This window comes from Taudactylus pleione, unplaced genomic scaffold (genome assembly GCF_031769625.1).
Source record: "Taudactylus pleione unplaced genomic scaffold, aTauple2 ptg000007l, whole genome shotgun sequence".
Lineage (NCBI taxonomy): Eukaryota > Metazoa > Chordata > Amphibia > Anura > Myobatrachidae > Taudactylus > Taudactylus pleione.
In genome coordinates this window covers 19,668,689-19,688,339 of record NW_028284410.1, presented here as the reverse complement: position 1 = coordinate 19,688,339, position 19,651 = coordinate 19,668,689, and the positions used below count along the sequence as shown (strand labels likewise).

At 41.1% G+C, this 19,651-nt stretch overlaps 1 protein-coding gene across 1 annotated transcript; it reads left to right on the top strand.

Annotated features, from left to right (window-relative positions):
* The first annotated feature begins 4,370 nt into the window (after nt 1-4,370).
* On the top strand, nt 4,371-17,764 carry GJA9 (gap junction protein alpha 9). Its single transcript, XM_088460564.1, has 3 exons — nt 4,371-4,432; nt 5,956-7,556; nt 17,515-17,764. Exon 2 carries the CDS (start codon nt 5,977-5,979, stop codon nt 7,552-7,554), a length of 1,578 nt encoding a protein of 525 aa, XP_088316690.1. The 5' UTR covers nt 4,371-4,432; nt 5,956-5,976; the 3' UTR covers nt 7,555-7,556; nt 17,515-17,764.
* Nucleotides 17,765-19,651: the final 1,887 nt, after the last annotated feature.

Genomic DNA, 19,651 nt, shown 5'->3' with positions numbered 1-19,651 from the left:
AAGAGAAGAGCATGGAGAAGGAAAGGAACTGCTCATGATCCAAAACATACCACCTCATCAGAGAAGCATGGTGGTGGTAGTGTCATGGCGTGGGCATGTATGGCTGCCAATGGAACTGGTTCCCTTGTATTTATTGATGATGTGACTGCTGACAAAAGCAGCAGAATGAATTCTGAAGTGTTTCGGGCAATATTATATGCTCATATTCAGTCAAATGCTTCAGAACTCATTGGACGGCGCTTCACAGTGCAGATGGACAATGACCCGAAGCATACTGCAAAAGCAACCAAAGAGTTTTTTAAGGCTAAAAAGTGGGATGTTATGCAATGGCCAAGTCAATCCCCTGACCTGAATCCGATTGAGCATGCATTTCACTTGATGAAGACAAAACTGAAGGGAAAATGCCCCAAGAACAAGCAGGAACCGAAGACATTTGCAGTAGAGGTCTGGCAGAGCATCACCAGGGATGAAACCCAGCGTCTGGTGATGTCTATGCGTTCCAGACTTCAGGCTGTAATTGCCTGCAAAGGATTTGCAACAAAGTATTAAAAAGTGAAAGTTTGATTTAGGATTGTTTAGTTTGTCCCATTACTTTTGGCCCCTTAAAAAGTGGAAGGCACATATAGAAACCATTGTAATTCCTACACCATTCACCTGATTTGAATGTAATTACCCTCAAATTAAATCTGAAAGTCTGCAGTTAAAGCACATCTTGTTTGTTTCATTCAAAGCCATTGTGGTGGTGAATAGAGGCCAAAATATTAAAATTCTGTCAATGTCCCAAAATTTATGCACCTGACTGTATTTGAAAATCAAAATAAAAACAAATTTTAAAAAAATTAAGATTTGTAGAATAACTAAGCTTATCTAATATGTGACTGCTTTAAGACTACAGAAAAGTTTTAAAATGCATAATATGGTGAAAAATCTTACAATGCTTAAGGTACAGTGAAAAAAAATATTAAAGTGGAACACAGGAATATATTGCAAAACTTTTTTTGAAATAAAAAGAAACAACCTCAACTAAATGTGTTTTGTTTGGGTCTGTAAATCAGTAACTAATATTAGTAAAGTCCTTACAGTGTTGCAGTCTTTAGAGGTTTCTGCCACGGTAGGTCCTATGTACCTATTATCCTTAGATGCTGAAAAAGCGTTTGTATTGGTCACCTGGGATCACCAGTTGGAGACACTTCAACGTTTCGGCTTCCATATCCAGTTCATTCGTTTGCTTAGTGTTTTATATTCCTCTCTCACCATGCAAATTTTAACCAATAAATTTCTTTCAATGTTTCTTTCACTGTTTGCTGCCGCTCTGGAACCATTGGCAATTGCATTATGGCAAAATCCATCATTCAAAAGGTATTGCAGTCAGAGATTGGGAATGTAAGCTGGCATTACAGTATTTGCCGATGATATGCTGCTCTTTATCTCTGACCCCTTAAAACCTATAGATTTGGCTCTTTTGCTGGTTATTGCATTAATATCCATAAACCTGACAATTTCACACACTTTGCAACATGATTCTCACTTAACTACTACGGTTATTATTACCCCTCACAAATTAAAATATCGAGGAATCTTTATCCTTACACGTCTCTCTGAACTTTCCAAATATAATTATTCCCTGCTCATAGATAGAATGCGTTCTCAGTTGACCATTTGGCAGGATTTGAATCTCTCTCTGCTAGGCAGAGTCACAGTCATTAAAAATATTATTTTCCCTAAACTCACATATTAATCACAATTTCTACAGCGGATGCACTTCGATGTGCCCAATATTCTCTAGATTTATTTGGCAAAATCCAAAATGAATTGATAGTGTACTTATCTCCCAAAAAAGAAAGGAGGTCTGAGCATGCCACATATCTTACCCTTTGCAAATCAGCATTATTTCAGTACGTATCTGATTGGTTTCTACATAGGTAACATTTCACTAATAAAGCTTTGAAGGAAGTTATTTTCTATCCGTATGTCCCAGCAGCACTCCTGCATACCCCTAAGATACAGATCCCTGTACCTTATCGTACCAATATCCTGTTACAGGATATGTATAAGGCCTGGCTAAGTATCAAACATAACCCTTATTCCTCCCCTTATGGGGAAATCTGACATTTCCCCCCCTTTTAGATAATGTGGCATATAAAATGTGGTCTCACCAGGGGTATAAAAGATGTACTTGACCAAGGAGGCCATTTTCTTTCCTTTTCTCAAGTCCGAGATAAATTTCACCTCACTCACTCACACTTTTTCATGTTTTTACAATCCAGTTATTACATAAATTCCTTAGATGACCCTTTCTCTACTGCTCAAACACCAAATATCTCATCTGAAGGGGTCTTAATCAATTTAAAATCCAATATCTCTACCTAGATTTAATTCATTCTAATTCTGTTATGGTCCAACATTTCCAAGGCATGGCATACTGAAATATCGGAATTAGTGGATTTGAATCTTTAAATTATACTGCCAATATTTTGCCAGCTCTTAAATCGGCCTCCCTCCAGGAGACTCACTTGAGAGTTTTGAATAGAACTTATATCTCTCCTGCGCATAGATCACACTTTGTGAGTCCGGGGATTGCTTCAAATGCCAGCGTCCCCAATATACAATATCTCACAACTTTTCGCAGTCGAAAGATGAACATGTTCTGGGATACACTTCCTGCTTAGCTGAGGACCACTCTCAGACTTAAGCTGGCCACACACTAGACCAACTTACATCCAACCATCCAACTAGTTGATTGGTTGGAATGAAATTCTGGTAAGGTATGAAAGCAAATGACAATCAGCAATTTGCTTCCAAACGCTGGAAAATGGACAAAACTGTTGTATGAACAAATTGTTTAGATCAAACATTTAACAAACTTGTCTGAACGACCATTTTAATCTGTTTTCTGGCATTTAGGAGCAAATTGCTGATCATCATTGACTCCCATACTTTACCAGATTTTCATTCCAACCAATCAACTAGTTGGATGGTTGGATGAAAGTTGGTCTATTGTGTGGCCAGCTTTTAACTTCCTAAAACTGTGCAACCTCTTCTTTTTGCCGACTTTTCCTCTTGGGAAATGGATATATCATTAGGTTCACATATACCCCTACTGACAGTTATGGTTACTATAGTTAAACACATTATTTTACAACATTGGCTATCCTGATCTTATGAGACTATAGGGGAATGGAAAAGTATTTGAGAATACGGAATGTTTTATGTTAAGATAGGTTACATAGGCTGCAACCTCACTCTATTTTCCCCCCTTGCACCTTCACAACCTCCCCTGTCCTGTTGTATTGCACTTATGAGTTGACCTAACTCTGTCACTCACAGTCAATATTGTGACTCATGTGGAAATACTTTACTTTTTGTAACCTTTTGGCTTTTTTATTTACTTTATTTTTATTTATTTGCTTTCTTTTTTATTTCATTGTTATTTTCTTTATTCCTTTCCCCATTTAATTGCACCTTTTAATGTGTTACATTTTCTAGAAATGTTATTAGGAATTACAAATGAACAATGTACACAGCTGTTGAATAGTAATATTGTTTTAGTTTGACATTCATAATGTATTGTTGCTGTGAAATAAAAAGACTTTATAAAAAAAAAAAAAAGAAACAGAAAACTAACACTCATGCATATTTTGGTTATGTGCTGTCCTGTGGGGCAGCAGGAATACGGACAGCTCTCCCATCCGATTGACCCCAGCAAAGATCGACAGCATTAATTCTATCATTGTAAACACTTCTGAAGTCACCACACCAGATTGTGAATAGTATGCTAAAGACTTCCTTTATGGCTTGTTAACACACATTTCCACTAATGATTTCTTTAAAAAAAATAAAATAGGTTTTCATTAGTACATTATAGAAATATAATATTACATTTAATCCACAGGTTATCATTTCCCGTACATGTGCTCATGAAATATTACAATATTAGGACCATGATTTAGGAAGATACTTGACTACTGTAGTTTCCCTTATTTAATGATAAAAAAAAGCTGATCAGAAAAGCCAACGATGGAGTGAAAATCAAACTTTACTTACAGAACAACATATGAATTGTCAGGCACAAGTAAACACAATGTATTCCTGTTCTTCCATAACAAGGGGCAGATTTCATTGTCCTTTTGAACCTAGCGATTAAATAGCTATGTACCAATAATAATAATATTACCAAATGACTTTGTTTCCATGCCACTCCACTACCCAGGAACACTATTTTAGCAAGCTTCTGGAATAGAGTGGGTTATCTAAACCATTTACATGTAGCTGGGAGCGATGTCAGACTGTACATACATTGATTTTTATATGCTGAATATAAGATGAACACACAGCGCTAGCTTTTTTTCCTGTCCTCATCACAATGATAGCTTCACAGGACAAGCAAGAGATGCTCCATGGAGTCCTTCCTGAGCCAGAGTAAATCAAAAAGGTATGCTGTAAACTGCATGCACCTTGCTATAGATGACATTAACAACCTGCCTATCCTCCTGAAATATTTGTAAACTTGCACACATAAACTATGCAACACATTATTTGCATATAAACCATGGCACATATATATATATATATATATATATATATATGCACTGTAGATATTAGTCTGTACTTATGTATCTTTCACTTCATTTTGAATGTGGCAGAGATGAAATGCTTGCCGTCATCTGGCTGTGTAGTAAAAAAGAATTGCAAATGTAAAGAAAGTAAATATTATAGAACACAATGAACAGTCAGACAAAGAACTGTGATCAGAAGTGATGAAATAATAAGTATGCTATAAAAGATGGAGATATCCTGGCAATTTCTTATAGCATAGGCACTATAAGGTCAGTAAGAGAATCTTTGATCTTACAGGATGCTGTGTCTCAGCCATTGTGACTATATTATATGTTAGCTGGATGAACAGAGGTGATAATGGACTAGACATTTTATCTCTCAAAATGGATTTCACATTATATAGGGGCAGATGTACTAAGCCTTGGAAAGTGATAAAGTGGACGGAGATAAAGTACCAAATAATCAGCTCCTGTCATTATATTTTAGTTTAGTTTAGCTGTGCCTTTGATGAAAGAAGTACAGAGACATCTCATTTTATTCATTATTTTCCAGTGCTCACTCTCTCTCTCTCTATACATATATCTTATGGATAGAAATATATTGCTGTTACTGTCTCACACTTAATTATATATGAAAATATATTACACAATAGTATTTTTCTGTATAAAGTAATTTAAGAGTAATATAGATAATTCTGTTGTAGATGTGCTGACAGCATGCATGATAGCAGTGGCTGGTGACATAAGGTAAACTATGCATATTTCAGATTCTTTTGATCCAATAAGCTTGCTTACACACACAAACTCCTGACATAGAGCACATAATACTCTGGTCTTATGATTCACCATGTAGTCTTAATAAGTTAAAAAATGGTTAATTAAGGTTCACCAGCCATTGGAAGGCCAACACTGTTATGGATAAAAGGCAAATAAAACATTTGTATAAAACAATGTAGTATATTGCAGGACTTCATCAACAAAATATAGTTTTCTTATGTAGCATGATTTAAAATGTATGGAAATGTAATTATTTCTGAAGGAGTTCAAATAGCATACATGTGCAGTAACCTATAGCAACCAATCAGATATTACCTTAGATCAGTCTAAAAATGTTAGAATAGTGTAAACTAATACAGTTATCTGAATGATTAACTTACCTGTATGGATAACTTACCTACCCTTATAATCACATGATCTCAGAATGCAATACAACCTTTTCTATATAGTTACCTGTATAAACGGAATTTGAAATGTTCCTTATAAACTTTGTCTGTATAGATTGCTTCCTAAAATAAAATGAAATAGGATTATGATTCATATGTTGTACTGTACTATGCTTTTACTATCTGCTTGCCTGAATAAAACGTACCATGGAACTTTTTTTATTTTTTCACTGTAGTGTTGAGATGGTGGACTAAAGATGGGAGACTGGAATTTCCTTGGGGTCATTCTGGAGGAAGTCCACATACACTCCACCATAGTTGGAAAGATCTGGCTTACCATTCTCTTTATATTTCGTATGCTGGTGTTGGGTGTGGCAGCTGAAGAAGTATGGAATGATGAACAGTCACAGTTTGTATGCAATACAGAACAGCCTGGATGCAAAAATGTCTGTTATGACCAAGCATTTCCTATATCACTGATTAGATACTGGGTGCTGCAGGTCATCTTTGTGTCTTCACCATCATTGGTTTATATGGGACATGCAATTTACAGACTGAGGGCTCTTGAGAAAGAAAGGCACAGAAAGAAAGCTCAGTTGAAAGGAGAGCTTGAAGGAGTCGAGTATGAGTTCACTGAGGACCGTAAGAGATTAGAACGTGAATTGAGACAACTGGAGCAAAGAAAACTCAATAAGGCTCCCCTTCGAGGCTCTCTCCTCTGTACCTATGTTATCCATATATTCACCAGATCTGCCGTCGAGGTCGGCTTTATGGTTGGTCAGCATTTACTTTATGGAGTTCAGCTGAATCCGCTCTACAAATGTCAAAGAGACCCTTGTCCCAACGTGGTTGACTGCTTTGTTTCCAGACCTACTGAGAAGACAGTATTCATGCTATTTATGCAGAGTATAGCAGCTGTCTCTCTATTTCTTAACATTCTGGAAATTGGACATCTTGGGGTGAAAAAAGTCAGAAAAGGATGTTTAGTGCGATATAAATTTAAAGACGAATTTGATGATCTTTATGTAATTAAACCTAAGACACATTCCACAGTAACTCACACATGCATTGGCACATCTTCTAGTCCCCAAAAGACCCTTCCTTCAGCACCCAGTAACTACACATTGCTGATGGAAAAGGAAAATGACCCAGCTGTATATCCAATTTTAAATCCTCCTTGTGAATTCCACCCTATTGTAGATATGGCCACAGATAACAGTAATACATGCATTCTTGATGAGCAAGAAACCAAATCCGCTAATGAGGTCAACTCTGCAAACACAATAGAAAGTCACTTTCACAACACCAGCTCTAACAATAATGAAAGGATAAATAAAACACTTGCTTCTGGGAGTAAGACTGGACAAAACCCCCCACAGCGCAAAAGTGGTTTTATCCGCAACACTTACTCCAGTATTGACAGTGCGCATGGTATACATATGGAAAGAATGACTGAAATACCTTCGGAGGACATGGAGGATTGCCCTGTACAAAATATTATTTGTGCCGCAACTAGTAATGCAGTACGAAAAACCAGGAGGGTCAATGCTCCATGGCACTCTTCTAGGGTGGGTGAGAGAGGTGGATATATACAGGAATCTACATGCAGCAATAGAGCACGCTACAGTTTTGGTGCTAATAGATCATGGGCACTCTCTAAGTCGGACCTAAAGGGAATCAGCCGACCAGGCACACCAGAAACTATAGGAGAACAGAATCCAGAAGACAAGCAAAATAAGGAGTGTGATGGACCCGTGACCTTCTCTCCATCTCGACGGATGTCACTGGCAAGTAATGCCAGCAGCAGGCGTGTACCCACCGATCTACAGATCTAACAGTTAGTCACTTTACCTACACATTACACTGAGAAAGTCATAGGCAAAGATATGACATACTGTAATCTAATCTCTTTAAATGCAGCTATTACAAGTATGTTTTACCGTAATGAATGTTTTTCTGTATTTCTATTCTCATAGAAACTAGAGGGGACCTCGAACATATGCTGTAGAAGCTCAGTTTCAACCGTTTCTATATTTCTGCATCAGATGCTGTAAAATACAACAAACATAGGGGCCTATGTATTAGTAATCACCGCACTCCCACGATTATTAACAGTGTATCGCAATGGTTAATTTAATTTTAAATGAAAGTACCCCAACTATGTATGTACTAACTGTAACCCACAGATACAGTGGTAGCGCTAACTTCTGTACCTGCGAGGTACATCCTTGGCATATTGGAGGAGTATTTCACATTTGTGAAATACTCCTCCATGGGATCTGATACTGAGCATGCACACAGTCTCAGATTTGGGTGCCTCCATAGGCTTAAAGTGGGTTACACCATCTGACGGTATAAACCTATGAGGCCAAACTCTGAAAAGCTTTGCTTTCGGAGTTTGGTACATAGCGGTCAGACTGAAGTCCCCATTGATAAAAAAAAACCCAATGTTACCTGGTGATGTCACTATAGTAACCTAGTAATTCTCTGTCATCTCATCCTTTTCAAAAGCGCTAAAAAAGAAATTTCATTAAACAAAAATATATTTACATAAATATATAATAGATAATAGTACAGCAACTTTTAACTTTGAAAACAAATGATGTAGCTAATTTTTTTAAGGCCACAATAGCAGAATTATTTGACAATACGCATACCTCTATTTAGGTGTGACAGTCCTGATTTTAGAGACTGCTCCACTGATCGGAACTTTTGATTTTAAAACAGTTTTGTGGTATGCCCCACTAATGAATGCCCATTCAGTACTGTACCAGTGGCAGTTGCTGTGACATTGAAGGGGTGTTTTTAGGGTAGGAGATGGGGACATGTTTGTCCAAACTCTAAATATTGATTTTGACTAGCTGCAGTCGCATTTAATTATGTTCTTGTAGAGCTATAAAAGATATTAATAATACAACACTTAAAACCACTTCTGTTTTCCTTCATACTAGAACCCTAGCAAGAATTACAAGAAAGATGTTAATTTACTGTCAATTTAAAAGACTCTACATATTCCATCTCCAGGCAACCTATCCGTGCACTCACTAAATTTGGATACTTTCTGTTCTCTTATGCTGCCCATCCACGAGGCGATTAAACCCAGCGATTGAGCAATAACGACGGCCGTTATTGCTCAATTGCTTGGAAATCATCCGCAAATCGGGCAGTAAAATGTCCTAAACGACCAGCGATGCGCGATCCCGCCGGTCATTTGCGTCGTCCTGTTTTGCCCGTCAGGTAGTCGTTATTGGACATCGTTATCGTGCAATCGTTCATGCATCAGTCCACGTTTTAAACGCTGCAACGACCAACATATAAACATATATAGATTTAAATAAATATTTCAGTCCACTTTTATTAACAACTGCTTTGAAAATCGTTGGTCTATGGTCTGTGGTCGTCATTCACAAATCGATCATGCACTTTTGATCTTTCATCTTTCAGGGACAAGTCTGCTACTGGATGGCCAGCATTATGCTGCCCATCCACTAGGTGATTATACTTTGCGATGGACCGATAACGACGGTCATTATCGCTCCATTGCTTGGTAATCGCCCGCAAATCGGGCAGTAAAAGGTTAAAAACAACCAGCGATGTGCGCGCCCGCTGGTCATTTTTAACATCAATCATCACCCGAACATGACGGTCAACCTGACGACCGCCATCAGGTTGCCATGTTCGGGGATGATTGATCTGCATACACTGAACGTCTGTATGCAGTTCACCACGCGGGAGATGACGGCGTCATAATCGTGCCGTCGTTCTCCGCATCGTTAAATGGATGTGCAGCATTTCCAAATTTGTATTGACACAAAGTATTGTATTGTGTCAATAGAAACTGACAACACTGCTTCTCCATGGGTTAGCTTCAATTAGCTGCAACATATACTGTGAATCTGCACGATAATTGTGATATTTCTGCCAATTAAATAGAAACAGTTTGCACAATTCAATCAGAAATGTCTAGTTGCGGGCATTGTAGTTCTTCAGCATGTACAGTAGTCTTTGTGAACTGCAAGAACGAATGGGAAAATAATTCTGTACCCCTACTAGGTGTAAAATAAGGACAGTGTAGGAGACGGTTAATGGCCTGAAGCAAAGTATAGGAGGCTGTTATAAGATGTATGGGATGCACTTCACAACTTTATTAATTAATAAAAAATCATAACCAGTATGTGTATTTCAGCAAATGTATAAGTGTATATATACAAGTAGTAAAATATTGAAAAAAACACTTGCAATTACCATTTGCAAGTTAAAAAATAACCCTTTTCTATTAAAACAACACCTCAACATACTAATTAATGTCCCACATCATTAAACTCATTTCTCTACTTTTCAGAGAAAACTGCATGAAAAATGAATTGTCTTTATTGGATATATTATACTATTTAAGCACACCTAAATACATTACTATTCATTGGGAAGAGTGTACCAGAGTACTGCACTTTATCCTGACATTTTTACCTTAAAATAAGGACTTTTAAAAAGTTACCAACTGTGGAGGTGCTAAATAAAATCCGCAATTCCTCCCATTGAAACCGACATTATCTAAACACTATTTTCTAATTGAATAGCAAAAAGTCATGATAGTGGGTTTTTTATGCAGAAAAAAGTTGCAAAGTCCTAGTTTGTGGCTAATGAATATATATTTTTATCTTTAAGTGTTTGTTGAAGTTGAAGCAGCCTAACTTCTACACTCATCAAGGACGGATATTTTAAACATCTGCAGAAGCTTAAATATTAACAGAAACAAGTAGATAAATGTCACCAGAAAATGATAATCTACAACAAAACAAGAGTTTTATCTCAGCACTATCTTTTAAAGGAGATATTGGACCTCATTCAGAGGCGGTCGCTCGGGAGCGATCGGTCGCACCCAAAGTGACCGAGAATATGCAAAACGAGCGCTTAGTCGCAAAGCACATCGTAAGCGCGGAAACACCCACAATAATGAAAGCACACCTCCTATCTCTACGGCCTAATTCAGAGTCGGTCGCAGGCGGCAACCTACGTCAGCACGATTAACACCTGTTACATTGTTAATTGCCTACAAACATTGGTTGAGGCAGTAACCATCACCAGCACTCGCAATGCTTAAGGTAGACCCTGGGCTACCCTTAGCTCTGCAAGCAGTAGCGTCGTTATTGCAACAAGATGACGTGTGTGATGACTCGCTCAGTAATATATGCACGCCCTTTTTAAGGTCAACCACACCTGCGTGCGCACCACCGCACCCCCGTTCACAAGCACCTTCCCCTGTAACCACCCAAAACAGCACAAAATGTCAATCACAGCTACGACCTCGTAGTGACTAGCGAGCAAGAGGATTGCGGTCGGGAAGACAGGCTTGCGCACGCGCACTGCGAGGTACACGCATGCGCAGTTGAAAAAAACATTGCTCGCTATGTCCAATCACTCCGTGCAACCGCCTCTGAATGAGGTCCATTGTGTGGTTGACATTTTGACTGTTGATACTTCATATCCAGGGTTGGGTACGGGATGCTGGCGCTCGGGATCCTGGTGGTCAGAATCCCGAAGCCGGCATCCTGACAGGGTCAGCATACCTACAAGGGCCAGTAAGTACCTTACCAATCCCCTACCCCTAAACCTAACCCTCCCCGCACCCTAAATTTAACTTCCTCCCCTAGCGCCTAACCCTCCCCCCCAATGCCTAACTCTACCCTCTCCCTAGCCCCACTACTTACCGTCAGGATTTTGGCAGTCGGGAAGCCAGCGCCGGTTTTGTGACTGGTGTAGGGATTCCGGCAAGAGCATTCTGAGCGCTGGAATCCTGACAGCCGGCATTTCAACTACTTCCCCATACCAAACTTATACCCATTACCAGTACATTTTAAGGCGACGTTATCGCGTACTTTCACAATGCGCCCTCCCGCTTTTCGACTATTCAATTGCCAAACAGGCGAAAACCGCTTTTTATGGGGTAGTAAGATAATTTTTTTTTTTTACTTAATTAGTCATTAGGGGGGTGCCCAAAGGGTTCTGAACCAAATACCCATGTTTTTACTCAAAAATAGGGATTCTGCACATCTTTTCTCCTGCCTTTGGGTGGAGAAACTTTTTCGCCTGCTTTTGCCTATGGAGTTTTCGTCAAATGCGAAAACGTCCTGGAATTGAATAGGGCGACACTTCAGAAACAGGCGAAAATCGCGCATCGGCAAAAACTTTTCGCCAATCGCGGCTTTTCGCCTCTAATTGAATATGGGCCTAAGAAGTAAATTTGCTAAATGGCGAGTTTGCCATCTTTTTAAAACCGACAGACCATTGTTGGTGCTTTGGGGGAGCCAAAAAACTGCAGTTTTATTTAAAATTACTGAAAAAATGCGGTACCCAGCCCCAGTGCCAACTGGCCTAGGGTCAGTGGAATGATAGTGGGAGAACACCCACACTGTGGGGCTCCACTCTATGGGTCTGATTCAGATTTGGGAATAGAGTAAGAAAGAGCAAGTTACTATGTATCTTGGTAATACCATGCTGGACTGCAGGTGGGGCAGATATAAAATGTGCAGAGAGATTTAGATTTGATAGAGAAGTGTCATAACTGAAATGTAAAGTGCAGTGTAAAAATAGAGCTGTCCAGCATTTGCGGGCTACATGTAACAGCAGCCAGTATTTACCTAGCGTTCCCGCTAGGCTGGTTCAGTGGGGCGCCGCACCCTGCCCTATTTCTGAAGGGCAGAAAGCACCCTGCCATCCAGCGCGGCGCCCCGCTGAAATAGCAGTGGTCACCGCCCGGCATCCATTCACAGTGACTGCGGCGCTTGGGGGCTGCTCGGCATGTCCATAAGTGCCGGGCACTCCCCCAATGGTGTCCAAAAGGGGATACGTCATAAAGACATGCCGATTTTCATTGACCACCCCTTTTCGGACGCGCAAAGAAGTGCCCTTGCTCTAGGTCAGGCGCCCTGCCTGCCACCGAACCTAGAGTGAACACTATTTATCCCACATGCAAAATATTGATGGTGCTTTGATATTCAATTGTTTTCTAAATTGTAGATTCTCAGTAGGATTGCGGAGGTTTTGACTTGCGCATGCATTGTCAAAACAGTGAAAAACCAAACCCGCTACTTAACAAATGCAGATAGAATCAGTGACCGTCATACAGTATAAAATAGGGGGCGATTCAATTCAAGGCAAGGTGAATAACGATGGGAAGTTGGTCCCGAAACTATTCAATTTACCTCACGGTTTAATCCGACTATTACAGGTTAAGTCAGAGAATGCCTGTTCTGGAGACTTAACCTGGGTGTTTAGTCGCATTCTCTGACTAAAGTGCTGGCCATGAGGCTGTTAGCGCCGTGCTAAGGGATCAATCCAATTAGGTGTGAAGGGTGTGATGTGTCGTTGCAACAGCGTTTAAACGCCGGCAACGCATCTCGCACCCTTTGATACCCAACCGGAGCCTAGATTCGCATAATTTTGCTCGGAGCCCTACACTTTAGTCAAGATTTCTGCTCGCACCCTCAGGAGGGTGCAAAAAGAAATATTTTAGTTGCCCTAACAGCACACTGAATTGAATAGCTCGTGGAACTCCTTCCCGGCGCTATCAACAGCGTGCTGAATTGAATCTGCCCCAAAGAGACCATCAGTGAACACCATACAATAAAGAGAGCATCAGTGACTGCCATATTATATAGAGACCACGAGTGAGCCATACCATACTGCCACATAATATAGAGACCATCAGTGGCAGCCATACAATAAAACATAGCATCAGTGACTGCCATATAATACAGAGCACATCAATGAACTTCCCATAATACAAGGAGCATCAGTAATCAACATATAATACAGAGAGCATCTGTGTCCACTATATAGTACAAAAGACCATCAGTGACCGCCATAATACATAGCCCAAGCCTGAATTTAGGGTTTAAAAATGGTATATGTGCATGGAAAACAAGCTACTAAATTATTGTTATAACAAGACATGTTTGATTTAGCGTGTAGGCAGGGGCGTATCTATAATGTAGGTACAAAGTAACCATAAGGTTTACTGACTGCGCTCTTCCCTTGGTGGATTGGTTTTTGTCATTATACAGGAAACGAATGTGTGAGATGCTGGATGTCTTTATACCTGCGTTAATCAGACATTGATATGAGACTTATTATTAGCTGGAAAGACTTTAATGTAATATCGATTTGCATCATCAACATAAATGTAGTATTTATAGAACACCAGTGGATCCTATGTGATGAGCTTAATTCTTATACAGTGTAAGCAAATGGTCAATGTTACAGTCACTGAAATGCTGATTGTGCTGTGACACGTAGCCTAGTGTCTTAGCGTATAATCAGTATCGTGGGTAGGGGGGGGTTTGCTGTATATATAATGGGTGCAGGGTGTGCAGCCTGCACACCCTGCACCTAAAACTAACCTCTCCGCGGTCCCACGTCGGGTCCCTCAGCGCTGCTCAAAATGCCGGAAAATGGCTGCCGTGGAGATTCTTCTGGCATTTTGCGCATGCGCTGAGGAAATCCCTGAGAAAATGGCGGCCGTGCCTTTTCCCTGGCGATCTGCGCAGTAGACTCTGGGCACACTCTAGTGCTTAGAGTCTACTGATTCTCCGGTGGCCGGCCAACCGCGTCAGTCGGTTGCTGGGGTGAGAGGAGGGGGCCCGTGACAGGGGATGCACACGGGCTCCCTCCTCTCTAAAGACGTCCCTGCGTGTAGGTGACCATCCTGTATTATTCAACAATGTTATGACCCACTTGCATTTTAAGGTGAGAGTCAATCAGCCAGCCCACAAGAAGACATTGTATTGAATGGTAACAAGTGGAGAAGTCACTAACTGTGGGTGCCTGGGTGCTTCCAGGGCCAGAAGTCAGTCAGTCATTATCTAAGACAAGCTGTTGTCGGTCAGGAAGTACATTAACAGTGGGTTTTTTTTTAACATAAATTTATTATATTAAGAAAAATTAACCTGTTCTAACATTTACTTGGTGACTCTGCTTTTACAATTTTGTGCCTTCACCATTTGCCAGTTTTCTTTCCACCCCCCCAGTTTTCACAATCTCCCTGAAATGCTTTTTCAAAAGTAGGCGAGTATACCTTAGCTTCATGATACTGCCCAGTTCGCCTCTATCCTTCCTGCCCTGCTTACTTCCTCCGTGTACAGCCCTGCTTCCCTCCTCCCTACCCAGCCCAAGGTACAAGGTAGAAATCAGCTTTAATACCATATTCCTGAGTAAGAGCTCTTTACAGTCAGAGCAGTAGGATGTAGTCAGTAACCTTCTCTGACTCTACTATGCTATCACTATCTGACGGTTGGGTCAGACAGATGAGTTTGTTGTTTTTGTTTCTTATATTGTCTACATTTAAGATAGGGGTATGCATATTGAATTATCTGTATACCACAGCAATAAATAATCATCTAAGTGTATATTTATAGTTAATGTTTCCATAAAATATTTTGTATAGTAAATAAATACATTGACATGTTTTGAAAGGGAAACATGAAAGTATGAAAAATATGGAGTTGATCCTAATTGTTCCCCAATTGCAGGCACAACTTGTGTTCATTAAAAAAGCCACAAGTGTATGTAAAGCGGCAACTATCAGAAGATGCGTCCCAGTTAGCAACTCTATCATATGCATCTGGTTAACTCCATGAGTGCGTTACATACAGCCATGGACAAAAGTTTTGAAAATGACACAAGTATTGGTTTTCACAAAGTTTGCTGCTTCAGTGTTTTTAGGACGAAGACTTTAGGAGCATGGCCTGGTGTCAAGAAGGGCAGCAAAGAAGCCATTTCTCTCCAGGAAAAACATCAGGTACAGACTGATTTTCTTCTAAAGGTACAGGTATTGGACTGCTGAGGACTGGGGTAAAGTTATTTCCTCTGATGAATCCACTTTCAGATTGTTTGGTGCATCTGGAAAAATGCTTGTCTGGAGAAGGAAAGGTGAGCGCTACCATCATTCCTGTGTCATGCCAACAGTAAAACATCCTGAGACCATTCATGTGTGGGGTTGCTTCTCAACCAAGGGATTGGGTTCACTCACAATTTTGCCTAATAACACATCCATGAATAATGAATGGTACCAAAACATCCTCCAAGAGCAACTTCTCCCAACCATCCAAGAACAGTTTGGTTACGAACAATGCCTTTTCCAGCATGATGGAGCACCTTGCCATAAGGCAAAAGTGGCTCGGGGAACAAACCATCGAAATTTTTTTTGTCCATGACCAGGAAACTCCCCAGACCTTAATCCCATTGAGAACTTATGGTCAATCCTCAAGAGGCGGGTGGACAAACAAAAAAACCCACATATTCTGACAAACTCCAAGCATTGATTAGGCAAGGATGGGCGGCCATCAGTCAGTATGTGGCCCAGAAGCTGATTGACAGCATGCCAGGGAGAATTGCAGAGGTCTTGAAAAAGAAGGGTCAACACTGCAAATGTTGACTCTTTGCATAAACCTAATGTAATTGTCAATAAAATCCTTTGACACTTATGAAATGCTTGCAATTTTACTTCAGTATACCATAGTAACATCTGACAAAAAGGTCTAAAAACACTAACCTTGCGGAGTACATCCCGCCATGCATTGCATCCCTACTGATCGCATATGTACTAACATATGTGATAAGTAACACAAAGGACAGCTCTTCCCATAAGAACTGTCCTTTGCGATATGCGCTGCGCCGTGGACTTCCGGGTTTATGACCCGGGAGTCCATCTGAGCATGAGCAGAGTGACGTGGTGGCTGCGGGGCATGCTGGGAGGGATCTGATCGGATCCCTCATACCAGCACGCTGCGGTAGAAGCCCATCGGCTTCTATAGGGTAATGCCAGCAAAAGCTGGCATTACCCTCCGCATCGGAGTCATGTGGCCAGCCGATGATACATATGGAAAATGCGGTAAAACCCTGAAAACAGGGTTTTTACCGGATTTTCCATTTAGTACATCCCGGCCAGTAGCAGAAAAATTTGTGAAAACCAATACTCGTGTCATTCTCAAAACTTTTGGCCATGGCTGTATACTTATATTCCACTTGTGCCAATGTTTTTAAACAATTATATTTTATATAACTCAGCAGAAATAAAGTACCAATCAGTTTCAGCAGTACATTTGCAATTAATCAATCATGAGTGTTTTTCCAATACTGAGGACCGTTATCATTATAGGCTATCTGCAGCTACTAATGACCACACACAAATAATATGGCTTTCTGAGGCATGTATGTTTCTGTGCCCTGGACTGCATATGTTTGCCATTGTGCTAACACACCTTTCCTCTTCACCGCCTACCATGCTTGCCTACCCTCCCGGAATTAGGGGGAGACTCCTGAAAATCTGGTGGTGCTCCTGGCCAGAAAGGTGGACAAAACTCCCGGGGGCTGTGGCCACCCAGCTGCGGCCGCCCACTTCCCCAGACCCGCCTACCACTGCCCCAGACCCAGCCAACCTGGCTGCTTCTTTGGGGAAGGTCGGCAATTATGCTTCCTATGTTGGAAACAGGTTGGCTTGCCTTTTAAAAAATTGCTGCTTTAAACCTACTGCAAAATCGCTCAAAAATTGTCACTTGACAAATCATTACCTATATTTGGCCCAATGTGTTTGTACTGCATCTTCAAATATCTCTACAAATATAATGATATGGTACATTCTTATTTGCTGTTATTAGCCTACTAAACTGGATGAAACATTTGGGACTTTCTAAAATAAACAAATTAAGTTGTTTTGTTTTAAACTGTATATATTAGTGAAGGAACTTGCAATCAATATATTTAAAGCCTAAATTTATCTGTATACTTTTGCTCCACAGATTGTCCTGCAATTGTCCTCACTTATGAAGAAACATTAATAAGACTACAGCAAGACCTCAGGAATTGTTGAATTAATTTCAAACCCGGCAACACCAGACAATATACAAAAGGACATTATTTTTAAGAGCAAATTTGGAGAAACGTATTGTATCTTTGGTATACAAGACTATTATACAACCGTAAACATCAAAACCTATTTGTTTACATACAAAGTGACTCTGGAAAGCTCTTGTGACTTTACTTTTCTGTATGAAGCATAATATGACTGCTGCAATGCCTATGCATTCAAGAAGTATTGTAGGGTTTCAAAGAGAATAAAAGAAATGTCATGTTTTGCAAAATGCTATCTGTTCATTAATTGATGTCTCACAAAGCACAAGATACCCTGGAGCAGGAGACATGGGAAAGGGGATGCAAAGTAAGCTTTTGTCTGATTCACAAATGGTTGTTCCACCGGAGGCCCAAACATTTCATTTTCTATGCAGTATGAGTGTATGCTTTACTAGTTCTCTGTGTTATGTACTTACTGGGCCAATAATGTATACAGAACTGAAAAAGATTACACTATTACAGATAAGAATATGCATTCTTTAGCTTTAGCTGTCCTTCCATTTGACTATCCAGTATATACAGTAGAAGATATAACCAACCAGTTACCTCCCTTACACACACACTTTTACTGTTACTGTCCACACAGGTACTTTGGGCCTGATTCAGAGATGTGTTCTATTACGATGTTTACGCAGTTGACCGATAGTCTGCAATCTGCGCCTGTGTTTGAGTCACACAGCACGGAATCGGTATGAAATACCGCCGGCCGCATGGCCGGCAGTTCGATTCCCGGCAGCGTCAGGCCGACAGTGGAACAGATCCCGGCAGCAGCAGCCTGATAGCGCTAGAAATCCCGATCTTCCCCAGGTACGTATAAACTAACCTAACCTACCCCCCTAACCCTCCCTTAGAGGTACCTAACCCTAACCTCCCCCACAAGTGCCTAACCCTAAATCCTCCCTCTAAGTGCCTAAACCTAACCCCCCCCCTTCCCCGCTGCCTAAGCCTAACCCTAACCTGCCCCAGGGGGTACCTAACCCTCCCTACCCCTAGCCTAACCCTAACCTCCCGGGGGGGGTGCCTAACCCTAAGTCCCCCCCGGGAGCCCTAAACCTAACCCTCCCCCCCGCGGCTGTCCGCTCGCGGCGCCCAGCATCCCCTCGATCGGGATGCCAGGCGCCGGTCTCCCGGCGTCGGTGAAATGAGCGGTGTCTACATCTAGACGCTGGTCATTTCACTCTCGCTGGGATATGACAGTCGGGAAGACGGCTGTCTGTATAATGTCAGCCGGCTTCCCGATTGCATCCCCACAGCACATGCGTCAAATTCAATTACCGTAGTTGCTTGCAGTGACTATTTTCATGCAGGGTGATTGATAATGGGCACAGTTTGAGAAGGTAACGAGGGAGTGGTGATAAAAACGCAAGCATGTCTGACTGTTCTCATAGCCGGTATCTGCGATCCAGTAAGCAGATAACATGGCTCCAGTGTCTCAATACATGCTGCCATTCTGCGCAATCAAAGGGCTACTCAGAACAGAAGTCAGTCTATCAAGGGATCTGTGACCGATGCTGTAGCTTTGTACGCAGTCACTTGGGTTTGCGGTGTCTGCACCTGACAATCTCTTAAATACAAAATGGTCTAAATGTACTAACTAATATTAATAATGTAATACTTAAGGGGCACATCCACTAGCAGACTGTAAAACGACTGCACGATTACGACATTGTAATCGTGCTGTCATTTCACAGTCTGTGCTGTGTCTACACTGAACGATCAGTCGTTCAGTGTAGGCAACCTCCCTCATCCCCCAAAATGGCCAGTCTGTCGTTATCGGCAGATTCACCAGGGGACCCCCCTCCCGGGATGGTTAGGGTCAGGCTAGTGGAAGGGTGGGATTAGGGTTAGGCACCACCGGGGTGAAGTTAGGGTTAGACACCCCTCCCTGGGAGGGTTAGAGTGCGGGGAGGGGGGGGTTAGGTTTAGGCATCCCTGGGGGAGGTTAGGGTTAGGCACTAGGGGGGAAGGTTAGGGTTAGACACTTCTAAGGGAGAGTTAGGGTTAGGGGGGAGAGGAGTAGGGATA

Coding starts and splice junctions, on each gene's coding strand:
- GJA9 (XM_088460564.1), top strand. CDS start 5,977: ATGGGAGACTGGAATTTCCTTGGGGTCATTCTGGAGGAAGTCCACATA.